Source organism: Rhinatrema bivittatum, chromosome 6 (genome assembly GCF_901001135.1).
Source record: "Rhinatrema bivittatum chromosome 6, aRhiBiv1.1, whole genome shotgun sequence".
NCBI lineage: Eukaryota > Metazoa > Chordata > Amphibia > Gymnophiona > Rhinatrematidae > Rhinatrema > Rhinatrema bivittatum.
Window position 1 is genome coordinate 264,382,291 of NC_042620.1, and position 25,458 is coordinate 264,407,748.

Below are 25,458 nucleotides of genomic sequence, written 5' to 3' on the forward strand. Positions count from 1 at the left end.
TTTTTTGAAGAGGTGCAGTGGAAGCAGCTGCAAGACATAGAGCCATTTAGGAAATAGAATTGCACTTTAATATAATTCGCCTTGTGACTAACTTAGGAAAAGATGAAATATCAAATATTCATTAAAAATAAGAATAAGTTTCATGGAGGAGGGATTGCTTTTTATACGTTTCCGTTCAGCACTGCATATGTCTAGTTGCGCTTTAAAAACAAGTAGTACTAGAAGTAATGGTTAAGGTTGGCTGTCTGCCCGTACTGGCGTACCTCAGGCAGTAACTGTTTCTGTGAATGGTCACTCTTATCTCTGCCCGGCAGCTGTGCAGTTCTTTCTCTCTCTCTTTCAAAGCTGAGAGGAATAATAAAGACGAGGCAAAGCTGGGGTGAGGGAAACCAAACGGCTTTGGTGGGAGCAAGCAGTTGAGGAGTCTCACACCCAGGGCGATGAGAAGACGGAGGAACCGGAGCCAGGCTGAGCCCCCAGGGCCGAACCTGGCCCCGAAGAGGGACCTGGCTGGATCGGGGTGGAGCGCTTGGGAGGTGAGTGGGCACGCGGACGCCAGAGAAGGTAATGTACACTGTGTACACTGTGGACATCAGGACTGTGCTTCAGCCCAAGTCGAGTCTGCCTGGGCTGAGGGAGAGAGGTGGAAGCTTTGTTTATTTAGCAGTCGCCTGGTGATGAATTCTAGACGACTTACAAAATGAAGGGAGCAGCAGCTGGGAAGAGCAAATATGATTGTCACAAGTGGGTCTGACTGTAATACAATGATATTCTAAAAAAAACCCAAACAAACCCCATCAAAGTTCAACCCCCAAACATTGTTGTTCTATGTGGCCTTTCTGTAAAAACATGTGCCAATGGTTTCACAGCATTTTAAGGTCCATGCTAGACCAAGTTGCATAAGATAGATAGATCAGCCATTCATTTACTCCATTAAGACTGTCAGGCTAATTTTAAAATGAACGCACATGCATTCATATACACGTGTATCGGCGTGCAAGCAAAGATAAGCTGGAATTTTAAATTGTGTGTGCACTTGCGCGTGTATGTTTTAAAATATACCAACCGTGCGTAAGTATGCTCCTAATTTTAAGCTAGCACGCGTATCTTCCATAGGACTTTGCTAGCTTTTACATGGATTTAAGGGGTGTGCATTCGTTCCCTACGAATTGGTAATCTGCAACGTATAGGGCCATATTCGTTATATTCGTGGGGAAGCGAAACCTTTCGCGATTACCCACGAATACAACGAATCTTCGCTGAATTATTCGGCGTCTAAAGGAGCCAATTTAAACAAACCCCCCACCCTCCTGACCCCCCCCCCCCAAGACTTACCAAAACTCCCTGGTGGTCCAGCAGGCGTGAGTGCAGGAGCCATCTCCTGCACTCACGCCCTTGGCTGCCGGTATTCAAAATGGCGCCGATAGCCTTTGACCTACTATGTCACAGGGGCTACTGGTGCCATTGGTCAGCCCCTGTCACGTGGTAGGAGCAATGGATGGCCGGCGCCATCTAGAGCCTCCTTTCTGTTGAAAGAGGCTCACCTCCTGTGCTTGGAAACCTTTCAGATATTTGAATGTCTCTATCATATCTCCCCTATCTCGCCTTTCCTCCAGGGTTCACATGTTTAGATCTTCAAGTCTATCCCCATATGCTTTAGAATAAAGACCACTGACCACTTTAGTAGCCACCCTCTGGTCCATCCTGTTTATCCTTTTACAGGTGCGGCCTCCAGAATTGTACACCGTATTCCAAGTGAGGTCTCACCTGGGACCTATATGGGGTTGCACCGAGCGGTCAGTGCTCCACCGCCTCTAAAGTGTGACCCCCCCCCCCCCGACACATGTATTAACTATAGTTAAATACATTGAAATATCTATAATTTATAACATTAACTGATTGAATACTTTGTATAAGTGTTAATATATGCATAATGGAAATACTTTTAGGTTTTCAGTATTTTGTGTGTAATAAATAGTTTCTGTTTATTTACAGAGTTTCTACTTCGTTATTAATTACAAATTGATTTTTAATATAAAGTTACAGTTTTTATATGCAGATTCTTGGCACTTTTCTCTGGAATATCCATTAATTATTTGGAGGTGACTTGTTTCAGTATTTCTTTCTTCGTAATAAGTAATTCAATTAAAACAACTTTTGTAGCCAGAGGTGCGCAAATTTCCAGCAGAGACGTAAACAATTGTGGTGAAAGTTGAAAGCGTGTTTAGGACTCCATAGTCACTCAAGGGCTGGTTTACATAATGTATCTCCTCTCTCTTTTTCCCTCACCCTTCTCCTCTTCTTCTTGCCTGCCTCTTTTTTCCTATTCCTTCCCACTCTTTCTTTTTCTGCCCTTCCTCTTCTCTGTCTGCCCTCCTTCCTCTGCCTCCCTGTAGGTGGTGGCTGTGCTCGCCTCTCTCGGCTTCCTGCTGTACATCTGGCTGTGTTACGAGAACTTCCACTTTCACGTAACCCACCTGTATGCTCACCTGGGCTACCCCAGTGCTCAGCACATTGTGGGACAGAGGTATCTGCGGGGTAAGGAGGCGGCGGGCCATAAAACACCGCGTTACTGAGAGGCTTTGCGTTAGCAGGTGTATGTTCTGTGGACAGCGTGCGGTTCCTCCTCCTCCTCCTCTCCTCGGTCTGACGTTCAGGGTACGCCGACACCATGTGTGCGCACAGGCCTACTAGCACGTCGCATCGTGGCGGCCAAAGTTAGCCCTGCTGAATCATGAACTGTATTACCTAATACACGAGGCAAGGCTCCAGGGGTAATCATTCCAAGATAAAAAGCCACTCCTGCTGACTGCTAAACTGAACTAAGAGGGGAGGCTGACACCGGCAAAAGAGAAACCATTCTGTGTGAAACTGTGTTGCATGATGGGAGGAATTTCCCCATTTGTGGAAGGGTCCTTCTCCCAGACGTGAATAGAGACAGCGGGGCTGGGGGCAGCTCATATCTCTTCTATTGACTGGACAGGGAGAACACCATCCTTCTCCCCTCCATGAACTCTGGCCCGAATCCTACCCCTTACTGCTGCTACAAATAAAGCATAATCGGACACACCGCTTTCAGACAACCAGGCTCTTAACTTTATTGTTTTCTGGTTCAGACGCCAGGCACTAATAACAAGTATAGCACGGAGTAAGATAGCGAATAATCAGAATTCATGGGGGTCCGCAGTCGGAAGCGTTGCACTGTACACAGGTGAGTGCAACAGTCTTTCAGCATTCACGGGAAACACCAATTAGATCTCCCAATCTCCACGCCAAACCTTTTAAAAGGTAACATAAAGATTGCGTTTCCCATCATATAGTTCTCTTATTATCATACCGCTAGGTACTCTTCCTTTCTCCATATTCCACCCCCAACCCACAAGGGACAGGCACCGCTCTCCCAGATTCCTCTTCAAGTTTATCCCCAGTCTCAACGCCACTATAAAGGAATGAGGTTCACCCCTTTAGATTTCACGCAATGCTCTTTCTACACTTGTCCTTCTCTATTTCTCTTTCTCTAATCCTGCCACATATAGGTCTCCACGGTATCCTTCACACCCTGGGATCTTCATGGGGCATCCTCCTCTCAGAATAATCCCTCCCTCCTTTCTTCTGGCATTTTTCCTCATGGGGAGGAAACGGCTCTTGGAGTATTCCTCTGCCTCTCCATGGTCTTGTGCTTCTTCCCTTGAGGGGATAGGCCCCCCACAGGGCCCCATTCCATACTGGGGTGGTCTCCGGGCCCACCAGCCCACAGGCTGGCTACTCCAGGCCACTACATCCTGGAGGTCCCTTCTTCTGCCAGCTCAAAAGAGCAAACTCGCACTCAATACTCCCAATTTTATACCTCCCACTTAAAGGACCAACATCCCACCCCATAACCCAAACCACATTAACGTATTACGTTACAATACTCAGCTCTCTCAAAATGCCATCCAGTGGTCATTTACTATTACTACAAGTTCAAACATTCAACACATTTCCCAGTAAGTCAACCATGATAAATCCCAGGTCTCCCCTACCCAGAATATTTTATGCCACTAGAAACCAAACAGAGGCTCAAATCTGGGGGTTTCCCCAACAGGTAAAGGAAATTAAACAAGACAAAGGAACTTCAGAATTGCCACCATCATCATAAAGTAAGCTTTGGGCATCTGATATCCTACCATCTGACCTATAAGAAACATTTTATCCTAATGTTCACACTATGACCTATTGTATTACACTTACAAAGATAATCTAGCAGAACCTTGCTCTCTGTTTACAAATTCTCCCTGAGCTCCCAAGCACATGCAAATGTCCAAATTTCTGTATACGTATATGCTATAATCTGATTGAGATTTTAGGTAATTATAGTAAAATAGTTTATTTGGGTAGTTTTCTGGTCTCCAATCATTACTTGGTTTTATTTGTTAGTCTTGTTGTTTATTTTGGCATTTTTACCGCTGTCATGGCTAATTCCCCTCACAAACAAGTAAAAACAGTATATGTGTGACAACTGCTGCCGCCTCCTTTATCCCGGGGCTCAGGGACGGAGCAGGACAGAGAGCGAGCCATGCACTGATGCGGGTGACAGCATGTATGAGTGTGATGTTATCATGTTCAAAATTCAGTGTCTTGACAGTTTCTTCATGTGCCCCAGGAATCGGGGTGCAGCAGGATGAAGAGAGAGCCATGCACTGGTTCAGGTAAGAGCTATGTGTCTGGATACCCTGCAGACAGGCACCACAAAGGCCCCTCGCTTGCACGCCACCAAGCAGCTCACTCCACTGCATACGTTGAAACTTCTCCATTGGGCTGAAGGGTGCACCCATTGCCTTTGAGCTTTTCTGTCCTTCTCCACATTAACGTCTTCATTTTTTGGCTCTTTTGTTGGGCATACTGGCACAGAAGAATTAAAGCCTTTGAGCCTAACTTTCGTGATACAGAATTTCCGCATCTAAGTGGACGCATGGAGACATATCCTAGTATTTTATAAATTGTGCAGCATAGCTGCAGTTTATAAGCCACCATGTAGTTCTACTACGAGAGGTAAATTTGAAAAGAGTTGCTCCCATAAAAAGGCCCATATACGTGAGTAAAAAAGGGGCGGGGCCAGAGCATTCAGGGGCGAGGCCAGAGCATTCATGGGCGGGGCTAACGTTGACATATGTAAATCCCGATTTTAAAACCAGCAAATGCAGCCCACGTTGGGCTGTTACATATTTACTTCTGCTCTTTTTCAGAATAAAACTTGTTATAGCCAAAAACTGACTGAGCGAGGGGTCTGGGTAAACTGGGGGGAGTAGAGGCTGAAGAACCAGAGGGGCCTAGACAACCTAGAGACAGACTGGGCAAACTGGAGGACTAAGCGGTCAGACTGGTTATTTCCTTTAAGCACGCGTGTTTTAAATTGTGGTCACTTGCATGCGTAAAAACCGACAAGCTTAGGAAAGACAGGCGAATAACATTTCCTCGAGAAACCGCTTAAAATTAGGAGCACACATATATGCACGCTAGGCGTACTTTATAGTATATGCACACACCTGCAAGGACGATTTAAAATCCCTGCATATGTGGGTGCGCACGCATACGTTTTAAAGTTACCATCTGAAAGTCCTTGCCTATTGTTTCAGTATGCGCGGATATTTGTAATGCAATGAAAGCGCTTGCTTTCTCTACCTGTAAACGTAGGCGCATATATTTTAGGTGTGTATAAAAAAATATAAGATGCATGTATAATAATCTCAATGTATATATCGGGGCAGGTATTTTATAAAGTTATATGCCTATCCTGCTTTAAAAATACTTACTCGTGCACATGCTTGAAATCAGCAGTTTGCTGATACCTCGGCCAGCACCACCCAGTCCATCCCCAGATCACCAAGACCCTGTAGTGCTTCATCCTGAACCCCCAGCAGCCCACCCAGTCTCCCACCCAAAGGCAAGTCTAACTTCACGTATGCTGGTCAGTCAGCAGGCGTAAAATTGTACAAATCAATAATTTCTACACATACATCGCTTATAAAATAGCGACTTCCACGCGCACTTCATGACCCCCGCCCCAGAATGCTCCCAGACTGCTCCTTTCTTGGCGCTGGCCAAATGTAAGCGTGAAACAGAAAATGCCTGTGTATTTTCCATGTTTACAAAATAGTGCAGGCGAATGCATTTTACTTGTGCTCTTTTATATACTATTTTTCCACATGGATCCTCTTTAAAAATATACTCATTATTGGCCCGATTTTTAAAGGGCCATGCCGGTAAATAACGGGGGTTTTGCATGTGGCTGGGCCTTGTGCGCACTGCACGCATTTTCAGAAGGTCTCGGCCACGCACGAAACCCCCGTTACAGGCTGAAGTGCAAGGCCTCTCCAAAGGGGTGGACCAGGGGGATGAGGTCTGGGCGGGGCGGTGGGCCAGGACAGCGCTATTAGCAGCTGGCCGGCGTGCGGAAGATACTGCTCCTCCGGAGCAAAGATATGAAAAAAAAGGGGGATTGGGTAGGGAACTGGGAAAGGCCTACCTGTGTCACTGCGCATATTTTTTTTTTTAAGATCCCCTCCCGTTGCGCGCAACAGACATCCGGCCGCACATGCGCGCGCAGATTATAAAATCAGGCGTGCACGTGCACACGGATATCGTATTTTATAACATGCGCACGTGTTATAGAATAACCGCATCCATGTGCGCGCGCTGGGTACCGCACACACATGGACACCTGCACATTTTTTTTTAAATTTTCTTGAATCGAGAAATATAAAAGGAAAAATAACATATGCAAATTATCTAGTTTTATGTTTTGTGTTTTCAAATTTGAATATGAACAATTAGGATCCCCTGTCGCTCCAGATCACAAGAACAGTTTAAGCCTCTTATGCTTTTACCCCTATGCTTCTGGGGACTTGCGCTCCTTCAAACTTATTATTTTTCCAATAATAATAAAAGAGTAACAATCATTGTGTAGAAACGCAATGGTTTGAGAGAGGGGTGCAACGTCGAGATACAAAACCCAGTTAAGGCATTTCCATTCACACAGATAAATGGACAACAGAATTTTCACACTGCTTTGGGCAAACGTTTAGTTCGGGGGAAGCAGTTCAGAAATGCTTTCAAACAAAGAAATAAATAAATTCTGATTGGTCGAGTTCAGGAATGGGGACCACATCTTATTAAATGAAGGCAGCTCATCATTCATCGAAAAAGAAAAGATGCTCCCTCTCCAGAATACGTCAGATCTCTGTCTACTTCTCAGATAGGAGACCGAATCCAGCTCCACTTCAATCTTGCAGCCCACCAGTAAACAAGCTCTCAGATTCTTCTTCCTAAACACCATAACGTGACAGTCCGGAAAAACTAAAACATAGTCCAGTGGCAGCTTTTGCCTTGTAATATTGCATGTTTGTTTCAGCGCAACTTTCCAAACACTCTAGGGGTGATATTCAGGCACTGGCCGGTTTGGAAAGTTAGCCGGATAAACTGAACGGGCTAACTTTGGCCAGATATTCAGTGGCGCAGCCAAATTATTGAATAATCTTAAAGTTAGCCCGATGAATTTATCCAGCTACCTTTGGGACTACTCTACAGCATGACCAAAGTTAGCCAGATAAGTTATGCCGCTGCTTCTGAATATCACAGTTAGAGGTATAACTTATTTGGCTAACTTAACTCTGCGCTAGAAGTCCCTACATTCTCCAGCTAAATTTTACCCGGATAAGTGGGGTAAATATTCAAAAGGAGACATTTATCCAGATAATTCACAAGTTATCTGGCTAAATGCCACTGAACATGAAACCCTCTGTAGGAATCCCGTCAAATATGTATAGATGTACCTTTTATTGCACAACCTCTCCAACATCTATCAGGCATATCTACCCATCCTTTATTTAACCTTGCTGATGTGAGATATTGACACACCTAGTATAAATACAAATACTGTGCCTCCCTATATTGAGGTCCATATTCAAAGAGGTTTATCTGTATAACTTTTATGTTAACCGGATAAGCCCAAGGATTAAATAGCTCACCCCTTTAACTGGATAAATTATATCTGGCCAAGTCATTTACATTCTATTATATCTTCATCAGTAAGACATACCATCCCATTATCTTGTTTAATTTGAAGAATAGCAGTCTGTGCTTTCCTCTGGAAAATCTGTGCCACTAATAATGAATCTGTTTTGACCCCAGTAGCATAAAAACCTTGCCCAGCCTCTCTTACTAATTGTTCCACCTCTTCTATTAGTAAGGCATTCGGTTTACACCACACGGTGCTAAGCTTATATATGGCCTCATGTTCTCAGCTGTCTGCCCACTTTTTGTGACTTCTTTATAATCCTTATCATGCCTGGGACCTTCTGATTTACAGTCACCCTGAGATTGTCGTGGATTAGCTGGAAAAAGGGGGCGATTCACGCTCATACTCTCTCCTCTCGTTCTGCCCCCCCCCCCCCCCACTAATACTCTCACCTGCTCATTCTCACTCACACACATGCTCGCTCTCATTTCTCTCCCTCTCCCACAAGCATTCTCTCTCGAACACACTCCCTCCTCTCCCCTACTCTTCAACCCAGCAGCAGCAGCAGCCTTCGGGCCTGCATGGCCAACAAGACAACTCTTTTTATTTTTCCCATGGTGCAGGCCAATGCTGCTGCTGCTCCTTCTTCCAGCTAACAGAGGTGGCGATTACTCCTTTTCTTCCCTCCGGTGCAGGCCCGCATGGGTCATCCCGGTGTTTACCTGGGGAGCTGGCAATTCCTTTTGAATTCTGGAGACTCTGGATCAAACCTGGAGAGTTTCCATGGTCCTTCATTTTCTTAAAGTTAGAGAACTTGGAACTACAGATTCCACAGAAACGATGGTATAAAACTGGGACTGACTCGATCTGTGAGCTGGAGCTGCCTGATAATGCTACCTCAGATATTTAATTCAGAACCACTTATCTTAATCTATAGCCACATTTTGCATTTTTTAATTGTGCCTGTATTTATATGGAAAACCGGGGGAGATGTTAATGAATATACAAAATATGGAGCAGAGACATCCTCACTCCTGCTGTAACCCTTTTTCTTTCTCCTTCGATGTTGCAGACGTGCCTCGCAGCAAGGACACCCTCATGCTTCGTATAACATGGCTGTGGGGAAGTTGAGAAATAGGACTCTGGTGCAGGAAGATGGGTAACTTCTTTTATTGAATTCCTGGGCACTATGGAAAACCTTTGTTCAGTAGGTGAGGCTGCAGGCCCGGTGCTGGGCCTTCCAGTGTCACGGGTGCTCTGGAGCCATCGGCTGGAAGCAGGTCTCCCTCACATGATACAACCAGCAGACCAGGGCTCTCCTCCCCCCCCTCCGATTATGTGGCCACAAACTCAGGAGCAGCATGGAGTACGCACTGATGCCCTGCTCCCTGATAAGGCAGGTTGGAGCCTCGGGCAGTTATCCATCTTGCCCCCATCCCCACCTCCAACTGCCCTATGTAGTGGTCACTGTGCCCTCTGCACTCTCCATGTCTCATTAGCTTCAGTGAGTGAGTCAGTACCAGGCAAACTGATAGAAGCTCTTTTGAAAAACAAAATTACTGACCATCTGGATAGACACAGACGAATGGGAGAGAGACAACATGGATTTAGCAAAGAGAAGTCTTGTCTTACATATCGGTTAGATTTTTTTTTTAAGGGGTTAACAAACATGTGGACAAGGGTGAGTTGACTGACATAGTGTATCTGGATTTTCAGAAGGCATTCGACAGTGTTCCTCATAAGAGTGTTACGAGCGCGCGCGGGCGCGGTCGTCTCGGGCGGGGTGGTGAGCCCTTGGGCCACGGCAAGACCCCAGGAGGAGCCCAAGGCCAACCGTGGGAGGTGAGCTGAGCAGGCATGGTGAGCCAGGCAGGCAGGAACAGAAGCAGGGAGTCCGACCCTCAGCCGGACCTGCATGCCCATGGTAGCCAACACGGGGAAGTTGACTAATGAACGGTCCTCCGACTGTTCCGGCCCTTTCGGACCTGCCGCAGGGAACGGCAATGGGCAGCAGGCCGGACAGAGGCGAGGGCAGACAGAGTCCTTAAACAGAAGACATCAGACGGGGCAGAAGCAGGCTGAAGCAAGACGGAGACATCAGGACAAGGGCTGAAGCGAGACACAGGAAAGGTCCAGGCGAGCAGGAACTCCGATGCTGGGATACTCACATCCGAAGCCCCCTCAGCTGGCAGAAGCTCAAGAGCCCGTGGGACGAATCCCTCCTGTTGGCCACTCCAGGGCCCAACAGGACAGAAGGCTCAGGAACCAGGTCAAGGCAGAGACAGGAAGACATCCGGGCAAGGGCTGAAGCAGACACTGTAGACAAGGCTGGACGGAAACATTGCACTGTCCATCAGGGCGCCCTACTCAGCCCACCCGTGGGACTGAGTCGCGGACCACCCTGTCCCAGACGCGCCCTACACAGCCCAGGAAGGCTGGTCGCGGACCACGCTGAGAAGGAGGGTGCGGGGAAGACCCAGGCGAACAGGAACTCCGATGCTGGGATACTCACATCCGAAGCCCCCTCGGCTGGCAGAAACAGGAGCAGACATCAGGCAAAGACACTGGACTAGGAACCATGGAAGACCTGGATCAGCACGGTTACAGCCAACTGTAAGGCACAATCCGAAGGCCTTACGGCTGGCAGGAACAGGAACAAACAACTAGGCACACGTCAAGGCAGACATCAGGAAACACATCTAGGCAGACATCAGGAAACATGGAGGACCTGGACCGGCAAGGTTACAGACAACTGTAATGCACAATCCGAAGGCCCGGTGCAAGTGAACAGACAGTCCTTAAATACTGGAGGTAGAAGGCAACTCCCTGGGAGGAGCTTGCCAGGACCGCCCACCGCTGGTCCTATAACTGGGGTAGAGAGCTGCGGGCCAGCCCCTAGAGAAACGGGCGTGGCTGGAAGCAGGAAGTCCAAACGCTGAGGCTTGCAAGCCACAGGCATGCCTCAGGAGCAGCTAGGCCTCTCAGGCCCTGGAGCAAGTCCTGGATGATGCGCAGGCGAGGCCCTGGCTTCAGAGCGGCCTCTGGAGGAAGGTAAGAGACCTCCTGCAGCGCAGCAGCAGGGGGGATCGCAACAAAGAGCCTAATAAGGAAATTAAAGAGTCATGGAATAGGAGGCAATGTTCTATTGTAGTCCCTCTTATGACATACATAAAATATTGAGAGGATCTGACCTGCATATAAGCAAAGGTCAGGCTCTCTGATTTTGTTTTCTGGGTTCAGCAAATGGGTCATGCCGATGATAAAGGCAGTAGGGTGGGGTAACACTTCTCCCTTTCTCTCTTGATCTGGTCAGGAAAATGTACACCTCTCTCTCCCCTCCAGTTATTTGATGTATATTCTGCCTTTCAGACACTCCAAAGCAGATTATACGAACTTTGCCCCTCCAGGGTAGCATCCCCTTTGCTGGCCCTCCCTGAAGACCTGGAAAAATGGAAACTGCTCAAGGATATCTTCAAGCACTCAACTTTTGCTCATCTGGAAATCCCAGCCACTACAGACATAACATGTAGAGGGCAGACAGACAATACTAAATAAACCAGAGTCCAGGGGATACGCAGTCAAGGTCAACATCTGACCAAAAGAATGATGCATGGTACCCCAGCACATTTACAGTATTTCTCTAATTTATGTGTTACACTTATAATCCGCAACATCCAAACCTGTCGATCTGTGCAGCTTACACATTAAACATTCATAATCTTCCACATATAAAAAACCCCCCCAAAACATTTAAAAAAAACAACCAACCATAAAAACATTATACAGCATACACTTGCTTAAAAAAATAAGTTTTTAAAGATTGCCTAAAAAATTTCAAATCCTCCATCTTTCTCAGATTATTATTAATTTTATCCACATCTTTGGTCCTCTTACAGAAGAAGCTCTGTTTTGCATGTCCTGATAATTAATAATCCTTAAAATGTGGTTCCCTTAAGAAAATTTTGCCTCATCGAGCGTAAAATGTGGACGTTACTATAAGGTTGAATTAACTTTGATATAATGCGTAGTCTTCACATGTAGTGCTTTAAAACAACAATACCAACATTTTAAAATGTTTTCTATCATTCACTGGCAACCAGTGTAAGTTGTGTGAGACTGGAATAGCACCTCCCACCTCGAAACGTGATCCTTCCCTCCATTACTCCCAAACTTACCAGAATATATAGCTTATACCCTTTGATACTCTGGTACCAGAAGTTCCCCACCCTTCAGGTACTCCTCCTTTCTACGTGTAATCTCACCTCTCAAAGGGACTGATAAATCGTTACTCCTCTGCATTTTAAACACCAGACTCTTCTGTGGGATCTGGGGTTCACCTCTCCCTCTGTCCCCCTCCTCTCTTTACTCACACCTCGGTGCAATCTGTCCTTCTCCCCAGTCTCCTCCATACTTTGACCATCCTTTTGGAGAATACTCCTAGTTTTGAAGCCACCCCATTCTCCCAGCTCCCAGCCACTGCCTCGGGGGGAAGAGTCCTCTTCTCTAGCTCCTTGGCCCCAGTCCCTACTGGGAGGGTCCCCAGACCCACAAGCCCACAGTTTGACTACTCCAGGCTCCCTGCATCCTGGAGGAACCTCTCTTCCTCCACTCCATACTCAGAAAGGGCAATTCCTGTCAAATTGGCCCACAAAATATATACCCTTCCCAGGCCACTCCCCAACCAATCATCTCCTCTCATCTCTCTTAAAGGGGCAACCCCATTATATCCCTTATCTCAGAGAGGGGATTAAACACAACCAAATAATACACCAAACACCAGTTGCTCAGTATCACACCAACCAACAGCATTTCCTTCCCAAATTCTTCACAACAAAGACAAGCCTTGGGCACCCCCACCCAAAATGTCTTGTATTACTAAACAGGCATGGACGCACACTCAGTGACACCCTCCCTCTCCTCCTCCCCATTATTGTGGATTGGAAACTGGTTAAAGTTCAGGAAACAAGAGAGTAGAACTGGTTGGTCATTTCTTTTAATGGAGAAAAGTAAATTGTAGAGGGCCCCAGAGCTCTGTACTTGGACCAGAGCTTTTCAATGTATTTATAAATGATCTAGAAATGGAAATGATGAGTGAGATGATCAGATTTGCAAATGACACATAATTGTTCAAAACTGTCAGATCACTAACCAATAGGAATTGCAAGAGGCCCTTGTGGCTTCTTAAATGGCAGATGAAATTTAATGTGGACAAGGTCAAAGTGATGCATGTAGGGAAGAAAAATCCACAAACTATAGGTACAGGATGCTGTGTTCCATATTAGGTGTCACAACTCAGAAAAAGGATCTTGGTCAATACTTTGAAATCCTTGCCTAGTGCAGTAGCAGTCAAAAAAGCAAACAGAATGCTAGGTATTACTAGGAAAGGAAGGGAAAAGTAAGACATAGGATACCATGATGTCTCTATATCCATCCATGGTACAAGCGTACTTTTGAGTATTGTTTGCAGTTCTGGTCGTCCCATCTCAAAAAAAAAAAAGATATAGCAGTGCTAGGAAAGGTACAGAGCAGGGCAACCAAAATAACAAAAGGGAAGGAAACTGCACTATGAGGTTTGGGCTCGTCAGCCTGGATCAAGTTACTGGAGGAAAAGTCCATGAATCATTATTAGCCATGCAGACCTGGGAAAGCCACTTCTTATACCTAGCTAACAGTAAGAAGGATTAGATCCATTCTTGAGGATGCTGCGGAGCAGTTGTGACCTGGATTGGCCACTGTCGGAAACAGGATACTGGGCTTGATGGGCCCTTGGTCTAACCCAGTATGGCATGTTCTTATGTTCTAAGAAGGAGTGTGATAATCTGTATTCTGTTTCACACCGAACCAGATGCACTAAAGTGTTTTTCCCATTTTGTATCTATGGGAAACATTTTTAGTAAATAGGCCTGTGGGTGTGTTTGTTTTAAAGGAAGCTACACTCTTTTTTCTGCAGCACTATGTGTTATGCTCTGTGTGCTTATCTGTTATACTCTGTGTCTCATGCTCTTTCCATGTAAATTTGCCACCATTCCTACTCCTGGTCTTCTGTAATCTCTGGATTTGTTTCAGACTTTGTGTGTCTGAATCTCAGTGTCTCTGTGTACGTGTCTCACATTCTGCATTTCCTCTGGCTAGCTGTAATTTCGCTGACTGCATCATAGTCTGTGTCTCACTTCCACTTTCTGTATGCTTCTGTCTGTCTTTCAGGGAGGTAGAAAAACTTCTGGGCCAGGCTGCAGACCAGGGACTGCAAGAAGCTCAGGAGCTGCTGGAGACCCTCAACCGAAACAGGAACCCTTCCTGATCCCCTACAATCTCTTCCCTCCACTTTACAGACAGTATCAGTAGATAGCACTGACCTCCCACACATGCATGCTTTCATTTTACACACAGTACCAGAGACCCACCCTAGCTCCCTACATGTCCGTTTTGCAGATATCTCCATGCCCCTCTGCACCATCTCCTGGCATCAGTTATGTTTTTTGTTTTTTTTTTACCAAGCTATGTGTTGAATGAAAATCAGAATAAATGTTCTTCTATGCATCAGAAATGAGTTATTCATCTTTACCACTTGCTCTCACTGGTTGGACATCCTGCTAGCAGCTACAGAATAAACTGTGCAGTGTCACCTGTCCCCGAGTCATGTTTCTGCTGGTCGGGCATCCTGCTACCATTTATTAGGGATGTGCATTCAGTTTTTGTCCTCACCCCCAACTCTCTTACCCTATTTTAGTTTCTTCCTGGGGCAGAAATGATCTCCAGTTGCTCCTGCCCCGCCAGATGGCACCCGCAGACCATGGCTGGTGCCACTGATAATTTCTTCTGTACAAACTGGTGCAGGCCAGGCCCAGACCCGTGCCATTTCTATATGGGATAAATTAATGATGGCCCCATTTTTAACAGCACTGATGAGGCAGGAGCGACCAGGGATCACTCCTGTCCCATGAAAATATAAAAATATGGTTCAGAGGGGATCAGAGAAAGGAGCCAGGGATGGTTTGGGGTTTTTTTTCCCTTCTCTATCAGTACCTGACTCTTTTTTTGTTTTGTTATTCTTTTTTTTTTTTCATTTTTTTAAGTACAGTTTTGTTTTAAATGAAATAATAATAATAAAAAAAGTTTGTGCACACCCCTGCCATTGACAGAACAAAATACCCCAGCCTGAATAAATTATTTCCTTACCATGTTCCATGGCAGGGATATATTGCTTGAAGCTAATTTTCTATTTCAAATACTCTCAACAGCTGTTCCAGAAGTAAATACCTTATGTGTCCAACACTTTGGGTGTGTTGTAGGTGGAGCAAGAAACCTAGAATGATAAGAATGGTACTGACCAGTTTTTGGGTACTTGCCAGGTTCTTATGGCCTGGATTGGCCACTGTTGGAAACAGGATGCTGGGCTTGATGGACCCTTGCTCTGACCCAGTATGGCATGTTCTTATGACCAGACCATGGATCAGTATGACTTTTGCCATTTTTAAACCCATATTCTAGTGGTTTACAATAACACACATAATAAAACCACAAACTAAAAACAAGACACCGCTGACTGCCAACCCTACAAGTACCCCCAGCTTACAAAACTCTGTTTTATGAGGCAACTGTGAACTATAACTGACCATCACTGGGCTAGGGACAAAAAGCACTGGATGCAGTGGGAATGGTGACTATGGGGAGCTAAAGGTACTCCAGATACACTTACCTGAAATACAGGACACAGGCAAACTTGAAACACCCTACTGTGGAATAACCCAAGCCTCCTCCCTGAGATCCTGGTGAAGCTTTGGTTTCTGGTTCAGTTACTGAAGCAGAAAAAAAGCAGAAAGAAGGATTTCCTTAACCTGGGGAGGGAAGGTGAAATCTGCCTGTAAGGGTAAGGTATGTTGAAGGGTCTCCAGCTGAAACCTATCCTCAGCAGATTAGACCTCTTGTAAATAAATAGCTTGCACATGGGATAATTTCCCACATCCATGCCATCTTTTTGAGTCAGAGGTAGAAAAATATAACATCTGAGCATCAGCTGAGAATTTGGAAAGCAGGTTCCTTTAGTTCAGGGTGAAACTTCTTGTCTATTTCTGGGGGGGGGGGGGGGGGGGAATCCTTATTTTTTTGGCATTTGTGTTTTTGCTTTTATCCACCTCCTCCCCCCCTCCATACACATTTCATCCTCTTCACTCTCCCCGTCCTCCAGTTTCTTCCTTCCCCAGCAGCTCTCCATTCCCTCGTCTCTCACTAGCAGCTACTGTGTTCCCCCTTCTCCCCAGGCCTGGCTGCGGCACCCCCTGTGCAAGCACCTGGTGCTAAATTTTAGCAAGTCCATGTTCATCCACCATCTGGCTAACTTGACAGGGATATTCAGCAATGCAGCTAGCTAATACTTAGCTGGATAAGTTTATCCAGCTAACTTTAGATCTGCTCTTGCGGTTCTAACTTATCCGGCTAGCTTAGCTGGATATGGCTGAATATCTGCATTCCCACCTCTTCACTTTTTCCCACATTTTGTTTACGTTATAGCCTTATTCTAAAAGGGATAATATGCATTTTTCCCTCCTCAATCTACACTCAGTACCCCATAATGACAAAGCAAAATCAGTTTAGAAATTTGTGCAAATAAAATAAATAAATAAAAATAAATAAATAAATAAATATATAAAGTGGGTACTTGAGGCAATAGGAGATAAAGCGACTTGCCCAAGGTCACAGGGAATGTTAGTGGAAGAAAAGGATTTGAACCCTGGCCTCCAGCCCATTATTCATACTACTAGATCAGATCTTGCCTTCCAGGAGTGAACCATCTAGTTGTTTCTAGTTTTTAATTAATTTTATACAATAGTGACATTTCTTTGAAATGGGTATGCAAATGAACAGCTTTAAATAATGTTCGTATGGTGCTATTGTTATATACATGATGCAATATTTGCAGTGAATCAATAAAGAGCTTTAAAATGCCCCAGTGTTACTGCACAGTGTCTCCAGTCCCTGATTCAAGGCTTTGCTGGTCAGATATTCTGATGCCATTTACTAAATAATGTTCTTCAGTGTTTCCTGTTGCAGTGTCTCCTAAATCTGGCTCATTTCTGTGTACTTCAGAGTTTCTGCTAAGCCAAAGCAGGGAGAAACAGGGATCAAGCGAGGGATACTGAGGGTTGGGAAGGGAAGATGGATGAGGTAGAGGGCTGGGATGAAGGTAAACCCCCCGTCCGCCAAGTATAGACGTCAAACTATATCTATGCTGCTATACTATAAATTACTCCTCTCACCAGTGCCTATTGTGTTAGTGCAAGAGTTATGTTTTGACTGGCACTGAGAATAAAATGAATAGGCACTGGTCAGAGAGAGAGAGATCAGGCATCCTCAGGAGTAATGTATGTGGTGCACAATATAGACATAGCTTTCTGACAGCTTTATTTGGGGGTCAGCCCTTTCGCCTTTCCCGCCCTCCATAACCAACACCACCTTTCACACCGAATCAGCCCTCTACAGGCCTTCTTTCGATCCCCAATTTCTCCCTATCCCCCGGATCCCTCTCTCTTCTGTCTCTCCCCACCAAAGGTCTTGCTTCGGGTTCAGCCTCACGCCGACCCCTTCTTCTCTCCGGTCGTTTGCAATGGAGAGGATGGAGCGCCTCTCTCCTGAGCAGCAGACGCCGCCCAGCCCTGCCTGTCCGCATGCGGCGGGCCCGGCTGAGGGCGTCCCGCTCCTGCAAGGCTTCACCTCTGCCAGCAACGATCGCACTCAACGCCCCAGTTCCTCTGCTAGTTTTCACTTGAAAGAAAGCCGGAGCGATTTTACAGCAGAGCCGCACTCCTGGCACAGATCCCAGAGCGCGAGGGGGCGGGAGGATTAAAGCCAGGACTGCGGCCTTGCCTACCGCAGGAGCAAAGGTCGCTGGGCGGAAAACGACGGGTGAGCCTGCCCCTGCTTATGTGTGAGGCTGGAGACCTTGAAACGATCAGGCCTAGGCCCCGACGAGCGGGGGCGTCTCGCTGTCCCTGCTGGCACGGATGCTCCGCGCCTCTCCCATCGCTCCCGCTTGTAAGTACCGGAGCCCTCGTGGCTGAGAAGGAAAAGGGCGCGAGCGCAGGGACAGAGCAGGGGGCCGGGGCTTTCTTTTGATTTACAACACGAAACTTTTCCCACTAGCACCTGGGAAGGAGAGAGAAAGTCATACAGTGCAACACTGTTTTTCGCTTGTTGTTTTGTTTTTTTTCTGCGCACAAGACTGCCCTCTTCAGTTTCGTCGGTTCATGCATGGACCCCCGGCTGCGCGTCCGACCCTGCGTCCAGGTTAAGCGCGTATGGGCCGATTCAGTAAAGTCCGCGGGAGAGCGGGGAACGCCCACTCGCCTGTGCCGCGATACAGTATTCAAATGAGTCCCGGCGGTAGAAACGGGCAAAAGGAGCGGTGGCTGTCATCGGGTTTGACAGCCAACGCTCAATTTTGCCGGAGTCGGTTCTCGAGCCCGCTGACAGCCTCGGGCTCGGAAACCGGACGCCAGCAAAATTGAGCGTCCGGTTTTCGACCTGACAGCCGCCGGCCGAATTCAAATTATTATTATTTTTTTTTTTACCCTTCGGGACCTCCGACTTAATATCGCCATGATATTAACAGGCCGATACAATAAAGTCCGCAGGAGAACCGGCGCGCGCGATTCAGTATTTAAATTAGGCCCAGCGGTAAAAACGGGCAAAAGGAGGTGCTAGGGACACTAGCGCGTCCCTAGCGCCTCCTTTTTGACAGGAGCGGTGGCTGTCAGCGGGTTTGATAGTCGACGCTCAATTTTGCCGGCGTCGGTTCTCGAGCCCGCTGATAGCCACGGGCTCAGAAACTGGACGCCGGCAAAATTGAGCGTCCGGTTTTCGACCCGACAGCCACGGGCCGAATTAAAATTTTTTTTAATTTTTTTTTACTTTTCAAAACTTTCGGGACCTCTGACTTAATATCGCCATGATATTAAGTAGGAGGGTGCACAGAAAAGCAGTTTTTACTGCTTTTCTGTGCACTTTCCCGGTGCTCGAAGAAATTAGCGCCTACCTTTGGGTAGGCGCTAATTTCTTAAAGTAAAATGTGTGGCTTGGCTGCACATTTTACTTAGTGAATTGCGCGGGCATACCTAATAGGGCCATGCATTTGCACGTTGAGGGCGCTATTAGGTTCGGCGGCTTGGACGCGCGTTTTCCGCCCCTTACTGAATAAGGGGTAAGGGAAAACACACGTCCAGTGGCGGGTTAACAGTGCGCACTGTACTGAATCGGCCTGTGAGTCGGAGGGTGCACAGAAAAGCAGTTTTTACTGCTTTTCTGTGCACTTTCCGGGTGCCCGAAGAAATTAGCGCCTACCTTTGGGTATGCGCTAATTTCTGAAAGTAAAATGTGCGGCTTGGCTGCATATTTTACTTACTGAATCACGCAGATACCTACATTTTTGGGTGCACTATTATCAGATGCTTCTTAGGGCATATTGACAGACTGATGGCACCCATAGAAAAGAAGCCTGAGCGCCTTTCCCTATGTGTTGCTTGTCATATTCAGGCATCCTCTCTAACTTATGTCAGGCTCAGGGAGAATCGCCTCCATCTGATTTTGCTAAGCCCAATTCTTCCCAGCCTGGTGCAGGAATGGAAAAAGAGTTGCCAGAGGAGTTGCCTGATTTTGGGACTCCCCTAATTGGTTTGTTAGTGGGGGAGGGTAGTTCAGTGGATACAGGTCCGATGCCCCCTGGTTTTGGCATGGATCCCTCTGCCTTTTCTTGGGTAGAATTTTTTTCAAGGACTGCAGACTTTTCTTCAGGCGCATGCCCCGGCCCTGGCCCTGGCCAGTCTTGACAGGTCAGGATTGCAGGCTGCAGCTCCCCGCACACCTGGTGTTGCGGATGAGCGTCGGCGTAAGCTTAGATCTGCTGCAGCTCTCTCTGATAGGGACCCAGATGGCACGGATGTTGAAGCCAATCCTTCCTCCCTGGAAGATGGGGAAATTCCTCCAGGATTGGAGCTGTTTAGAACTATATTGCATTTCTTTCCTATAGATGACTTACCGGCTCTGATTTCCCAGACATTGAAGATGCTGGGAGTTCTGGGGGTGGAATCCATATCTGAGCCATTTTCAGTTCTTTGTATCTTTTGTTTCTTCTCTATTATGGAGTCCATTCAAAAATTGACTGATCTTGAATGAGGCGCCCCGGAAGCTAATTTTAAAGGGGGAAGAGTCTTAGAAGGACTGTACTCCCTGGATCTAGCTGCGAGAGAGCAATTACGCTTTCTGAAGGTGGATGTGCTTGTGTCTGCCGTTACCAAGTGGACGACTATACCCATGGAAGGGGTAGTGGTCTTGAAGAATGCCCAGGATAAGAGAATTGAGGCTATCCTTAAGCAGGCTTTTGAAGCAATGGCAATGAATTTGCAGATAGCTTCCTGTTGTTTCCTGGTGGCTCGCTCTTGTTTACTTCTCTCTCAGGAGGATGATGAATCTGGTGTGAATTCCAGGGCAGTGATGGAACCAGCAGCCGCCTTTTTGTCAGATGTGGGCTGCTATTTGGTCTGCAGTTCGGCTAGAGGGGTGGCTTCGGTAATAGCGGCTAGGCATCAGCTATGGCTGAGAAATTGGTCGGCTGATACAACCTCAAAGTCTAACCTTACAGAGTTGCTCTTTAAAGACTTGCTCTTGTTTGGGAGCAAGCTGGAGAAAATGGCCAATAAGTGGGATGAGTGCCAGGCTCCTCTGTTACCAGAGGATATGAAACAGGTGCTGCTCTCCTCTTGCACGAAAGGTCGCAATAGGTGGTTTAGTCGTTTTCGACCCTACAACAGAGTGGCCTTTCAGATGCTTCTACTTTTGGGTAAGTCTTAGTCCTTTTGTCCCCAGCAGCCTAGATGCGGCGCAGGCTCGGGTACTGGAGCACTCCGAGCCTCCCAATGAATGTGTGCCCACCCACCCCCGGGATCAGGAGATAGGTCCTCTCTCTTTTTTTTTTTTTTTTATTTGAAGTGGGTCGAGATCACATCAGACCAGTGGGTACTGGAGGTGATAAGAGATGGCTATGTAATGGAGTTTCACAGTGTTCAAGACGTTTTCATGGTGTCTCCCTACAACACTCCGCAGAAGAGACAAGCAGTGGAGTGTATGTTGTTAAGACTCTTCAGTCTGTGGGCTGTGGTTCAAGTGCCCAAGTTTCAAGAAAATACAAGCCGATATTCCATTTATTTTGTTGTACCCAAGAAGGAGGGCTCCTTTCTCTTCATCCTAGATCTCAAAGGGGTCAACTGTCATTTGCGGGCGACTTATTTTCTCATGGAAACCTTGCACTCAGCGATAATGGCAGTACAGCTTGGGGAGTTTCTGATATCTCTGGACTTGTCTAGGGCATACTTTCATATTCCCAATGAGAGAGAGCACCAAAGATTTCTGCGTTTCGCGGTTTGGGGCATCATTATCAGTTTCGAGCGCTGCATTTTGGTTTGGCCACCGCACCCAGACGTTTTCCAAGGTTAAGGTGGTGGTGAAGGCAGAGATGAGAAAGGATGGGATTCTGGAACACCCGTACTTAAACGATTGGCTGATTTGGGCCAAGAGTCTCTAGGCAGTGATGTTGTTATGTGATCTCTCTCTCAAAATCGTACATGACAAACGACCCCAGCTCTTCAAAGAAACACATACCCAAAAACAGAGAATGCCCTGCAGCTTCGTGCTTCACCCGTGCCACTTCTCACCTCGTCCGTCCTTTCAAAATGGCCGCCCTTACTGGCTACTCTGCCGCCCCGCCCACTTCCAGGGCCCAGGGACACTGCCTATCCCGCCTGATGCTTCCGCCGGCCCTGCTCAGTTCACCCAATGATAATTGTCTGTGATAATCAGGGCTTAATTTGTAGACAGAAAAGAAGTTGGAACTTGTGGAGATGGGCGGGGCCAGGGTCTCTCTCATGCACACATACATGAATCAAAGCCATGTGGCTGCCCTTGGACAAGGAAGGGTAAAGAGGACATGCACAATGAAGATAAAAAATATTTGTTAATTCAATGAAAAAGTTTACACATTTGAAATTGATTTTGTAGACATATTTAATTAAAATTATTTGTGCAATATGTATGTTTTTTTAAATGGATGTGAGTATGGAGTGAATGTGTTAGTTTAGGTTTTATTCTGTCTAGTTAGGAAGTTTGTTGTGTATTCAATAAACGGTTACACATTGATTTAAATGTGATCTCTCTATTTGTGACTGATTGTTAATGTAATTAGAGAGTGTTAGGAACTCAAGTACCCTCTGTGATATTTACCCCACTGGTCTCAGGGTAAGCAGCTTCAAAAATCTCTGATCTTCTCTGTTTCCTCAGGGGAGTCAGAACTGATTAACACTGACGGCTCTGCTCTGCTTTCTTGGGTCCCAGAAAAAACGTAGCAGAACGGCCCTGTTAAGTTGTTCTGCCAAAAATTAAATCTTTGATAAAAAAAAAAGGGGGGGGGGGGGTTGAATTTGCATAAATTTGAAAGTTGTGAGCAGTAGGGCCATGCAAAAAGGCCAGGATTGAAACTTTCACAATTGACATTACTGCTCACAAGTTTGAGACTTGTGCTCATTTAAACCCTTTTTGCACCTGTTCTTTTGCTCTGCAGTGTCTGCTTCAGTATCACCCCTTCCCCTTCTGTTCCCTGCAATATTGGAGAAGTGGGGGGAGGGAATGGATTAGGGAGCAATGTTCTCTGTGTGTTCCAGGCTCAGCTTCCCCTGCTGTTCCTTGCAATACAGGAAAAGAAGGAGGGGGAGGGGGGGGGGGAAAGGGGAATGGGAGGGCCTGAATTAGGGAACAGTTTTCTTCTCTGTGTGCTCCAGGCTCAACCCCTCTTCTTCTCTTCCCTTTCAGACTGCCTGGAGGGGAGGGACTGGAGCAGAACACGCCCGCTGCTCTGCCTCAAGCCTGAAAAGAAGTGCGAGAACTGCGTTCCAGGTCATTCCGCCACAAATTAAGCCCAGGTGATAATATGCTTATTGTAATTTCCTCAGGACAGGGATCTTATCCTAGAAGCATTTTATATTGACTGGCAGCCCTTTATAACTGGTACTAGCCGTTAAGCCTGTAATAACGGGCTACATTAACATTTTTTTTGTTCATTTCCTTCCCCCTCATTCTCCCTCCCACCTCCCCCCACTCTCCCCTCCCCACTCTCCCCACCCCCCACTCTCTCCTCCTCCCTCCACTCTCTCCTCCCTCCCCTCAGTCACTCCTCTCCCCCCTCCCTCCTCCCCTCAGTCACTCCTCTCTCTCCCCCTCCCTCCTCCCCTCAGTCACTCCCCCCTCCCCTCAATCACTCCTCTCTCCCCCCTCCTCCCCTCAGTCACTCCCCCCTCCCCTCAATCACTCCTCTCTTCCCCCCCTCCCTCCTCCCCTCAGTCACTCCCCCCTCCCCTCAATCAGTCCTCTCTCCCCCCCTCCCCCAGTCACTCCCCCATCCCCTCAATCACTCCTCTCTCCCCCCTCCCCTCAGTCACTCCTCTCTCTCCCCCTTCCTCCTCCCCTCAGTCACTCCCCCCTCCCCTCAGTCACTCCTCTCTCCCCCCCTCGGAAGATCTCCGGGGGGTCCTTCCGTCCGTCCCTCCCTCGGGCGTGCGCGCGCCGCCGCTGCTCCTGCCGCCGCTCCTGCTCTTCGCCCCACCGCCGCCGCCCCTGCTCTTCGCGCCGCCGCTGCTACTGCTCCTGCAGCACCATTTTTAACAGGCACGCTCTGACCGACGTGCTCGCATGCGCGGTAGAGCTGCTCTCTACTGCGCATTTGCGGCACGTCGGTCAAGCTTCATTTATCTAGTTAGATACAATCAACATAAAACAAATGACTGTTTCCTTTGACAAGAATTTTAATGCTGAGTATGTAATGTTTCTTACCTGTAGAGGATGGATGCAGCTCTGTATCGGGACAGAATTGGATACCATGGTTCCACAGACCCATCTTTGGAGAACTTAATAGGGTTGCATAAGTGCCACATCCTCTCTGTGCCTTTTGAGAGCTTGAGTATTCACTGTGGGGAGAAGATCACCTTGGATCCCCCAGCTGTTTACGACAAGATTGTGCAAAGGCGGCGTGGCGGCTTCTGTTTTGAGAACAACAGTCTGTTCTTCTGGCTGTTAAAGGAAATGGGCTACCAGGTCCACATGATGTCAGGCCATGTAAGAAATGCCTTTACCAAGCGGTATGGCCCTCCCAATGATCACATGGTGCTGCTAGTGGACCTGGCCAATCAGAAGTGGGTCTGTGATGTTGGCTTTGGAGATGCCTTTAGGACTCCTCTATTACTGGAAGCTAACCAAGAACAGGCTCAAGACAATGGCATCTTCAGGCTCCAGCAAGATGAGGACAAATGGCTCTTACAGAGACGCTTGGAAGACAATGGCACTGGTGAGCAGGAGTGGACAAGCCTCTACAAGTTTACAGAGGAAGGGCAGACGCTGGAAGATTTCCGAGGCATGTGCGAGTACCATCAAACCTCTCCTAGCTCCATTTTCTTCTCCAAGTCCTTCTGCTCCCTACATCTCCCTGAAGGAAAACTGACATACATGGGCTGGAGGTTAATCACTACCACATTCAATGGGACATCCAACCAGAAGAGCACTATTCAGCTGACTGAAGAGGAGATCCCCGATGTGCTGAGAGAGAGGTTTGGAATAGTGTTGGCCAGTCAGCTGATCCCAAAGGATGATGAGATCATTCCACCTCCTCCCATCTATTGAAGCCTGGGTGGACATTGATTATAGCACCCAAAGGAGGCATATAAAGGAGAGATCAACAGTGTGGTTAGTGCAGCTAATTACAACCCAGTGTACTGCAGGGGCTATCACTCAGGATTATCCTAAATCTTAATTTAATCTTCGATTGCTATGCTATAGGATGATGTACCACACTACCTCACTGTGCTTAATGTTGAAATTGTCTGCCACCTTCTTCAGACACAACTCCATTCAGAATGACCTGGCAGCTAGCTCCCTCAGGCTTCTTGTAACCAATTGTAGCCAGCTGGGTACCAAACAGCAGCATCCGATCACTGCAGCTTTCCCTGCACACTTCTTAAGAAAGTACAGCAGATGCACCATGGTGGAAGAGGAACTATCTACCAGTCCCACTGAAGCAAACTGCAGCCATTCTAGATGGCTTACAGATATTCAACATCACCTACCATCACTGGAGCCTCATGGCTCTCCAACTGCACCAAGCAGGACAGCACCACTTTTTCAGGAAACTGAAGAGCAAGACTAGGAACTCACTAAATTTAGGTCCTTTCTAGATGACTACATAAAATAGGTGCAAATTTGTTTTGATATTAACTGTTTATATAACTGATATGGTGTAATTGCTCTAGTGTTTTACTCTCAGTATGTTTCATATTACTCTGCTATCTTTTGCCCAAGACTCAATGCCTTTGTCTTAATCTGGATTTCCACACTCAACAAATTTAAATAAATAGATAAGTAGCAAAACAAGA

The 25,458-nt window shown here is 46.9% G+C and overlaps 2 protein-coding genes across 3 annotated transcripts; both read left to right on the forward strand.

The window, feature by feature from the left end:
- The first annotated feature begins 322 nt into the window (after nt 1–322).
- Nucleotides 323–14,536, forward strand: LOC115094249 (sel1-repeat-containing protein YbeQ-like). The gene is made up of 5 exons (XM_029607092.1): nt 323–536; nt 2,397–2,538; nt 4,643–4,688; nt 9,069–9,155; nt 14,201–14,536. The coding sequence occupies exons 1-5, from the start codon at nt 441–443 to the stop codon at nt 14,295–14,297; spliced, it is 468 nt and encodes a 155-aa protein (XP_029462952.1). The 5' UTR covers nt 323–440; the 3' UTR covers nt 14,298–14,536.
- Nucleotides 14,537–17,534: 2,998 nt separating this feature from the next.
- On the forward strand, nt 17,535–25,458 carry LOC115094250 (arylamine N-acetyltransferase 2-like). 2 transcript variants are annotated; one of them, XM_029607093.1, is made up of 3 exons: nt 17,535–18,028; nt 22,850–22,959; nt 23,873–25,458. In XM_029607093.1, exon 3 carries the CDS (start codon nt 23,876–23,878, stop codon nt 24,707–24,709), a length of 834 nt encoding a protein of 277 aa, XP_029462953.1. In that variant the 5' UTR covers nt 17,535–18,028; nt 22,850–22,959; nt 23,873–23,875; the 3' UTR covers nt 24,710–25,458. The 2 variants fall into 2 exon arrangements, with proteins under 2 accessions (XP_029462953.1, XP_029462954.1); XM_029607094.1 differs by having other exon boundaries at nt 17,535–17,899.

Excerpts from the sequence above, each read along its gene's own strand:
- LOC115094249 (XM_029607092.1), top strand. The coding sequence starts at position 441 with ATGAGAAGACGGAGGAACCGGAGCCAGGCTGAGCCCCCAGGGCCGAAC. Across the intron at positions 2,539-4,642 it reads GGGACAGAGGTATCTGCGGG|GAATCGGGGTGCAGCAGGAT; the intron begins GTAAGGAGGCGG and ends CATGTGCCCCAG. Across the intron at positions 4,689-9,068 it reads AGAGCCATGCACTGGTTCAG|ACGTGCCTCGCAGCAAGGAC; the intron begins GTAAGAGCTATG and ends TCGATGTTGCAG.
- LOC115094250 (XM_029607093.1), top strand. The coding sequence starts at position 23,876 with ATGGATGCAGCTCTGTATCGGGACAGAATTGGATACCATGGTTCCACA.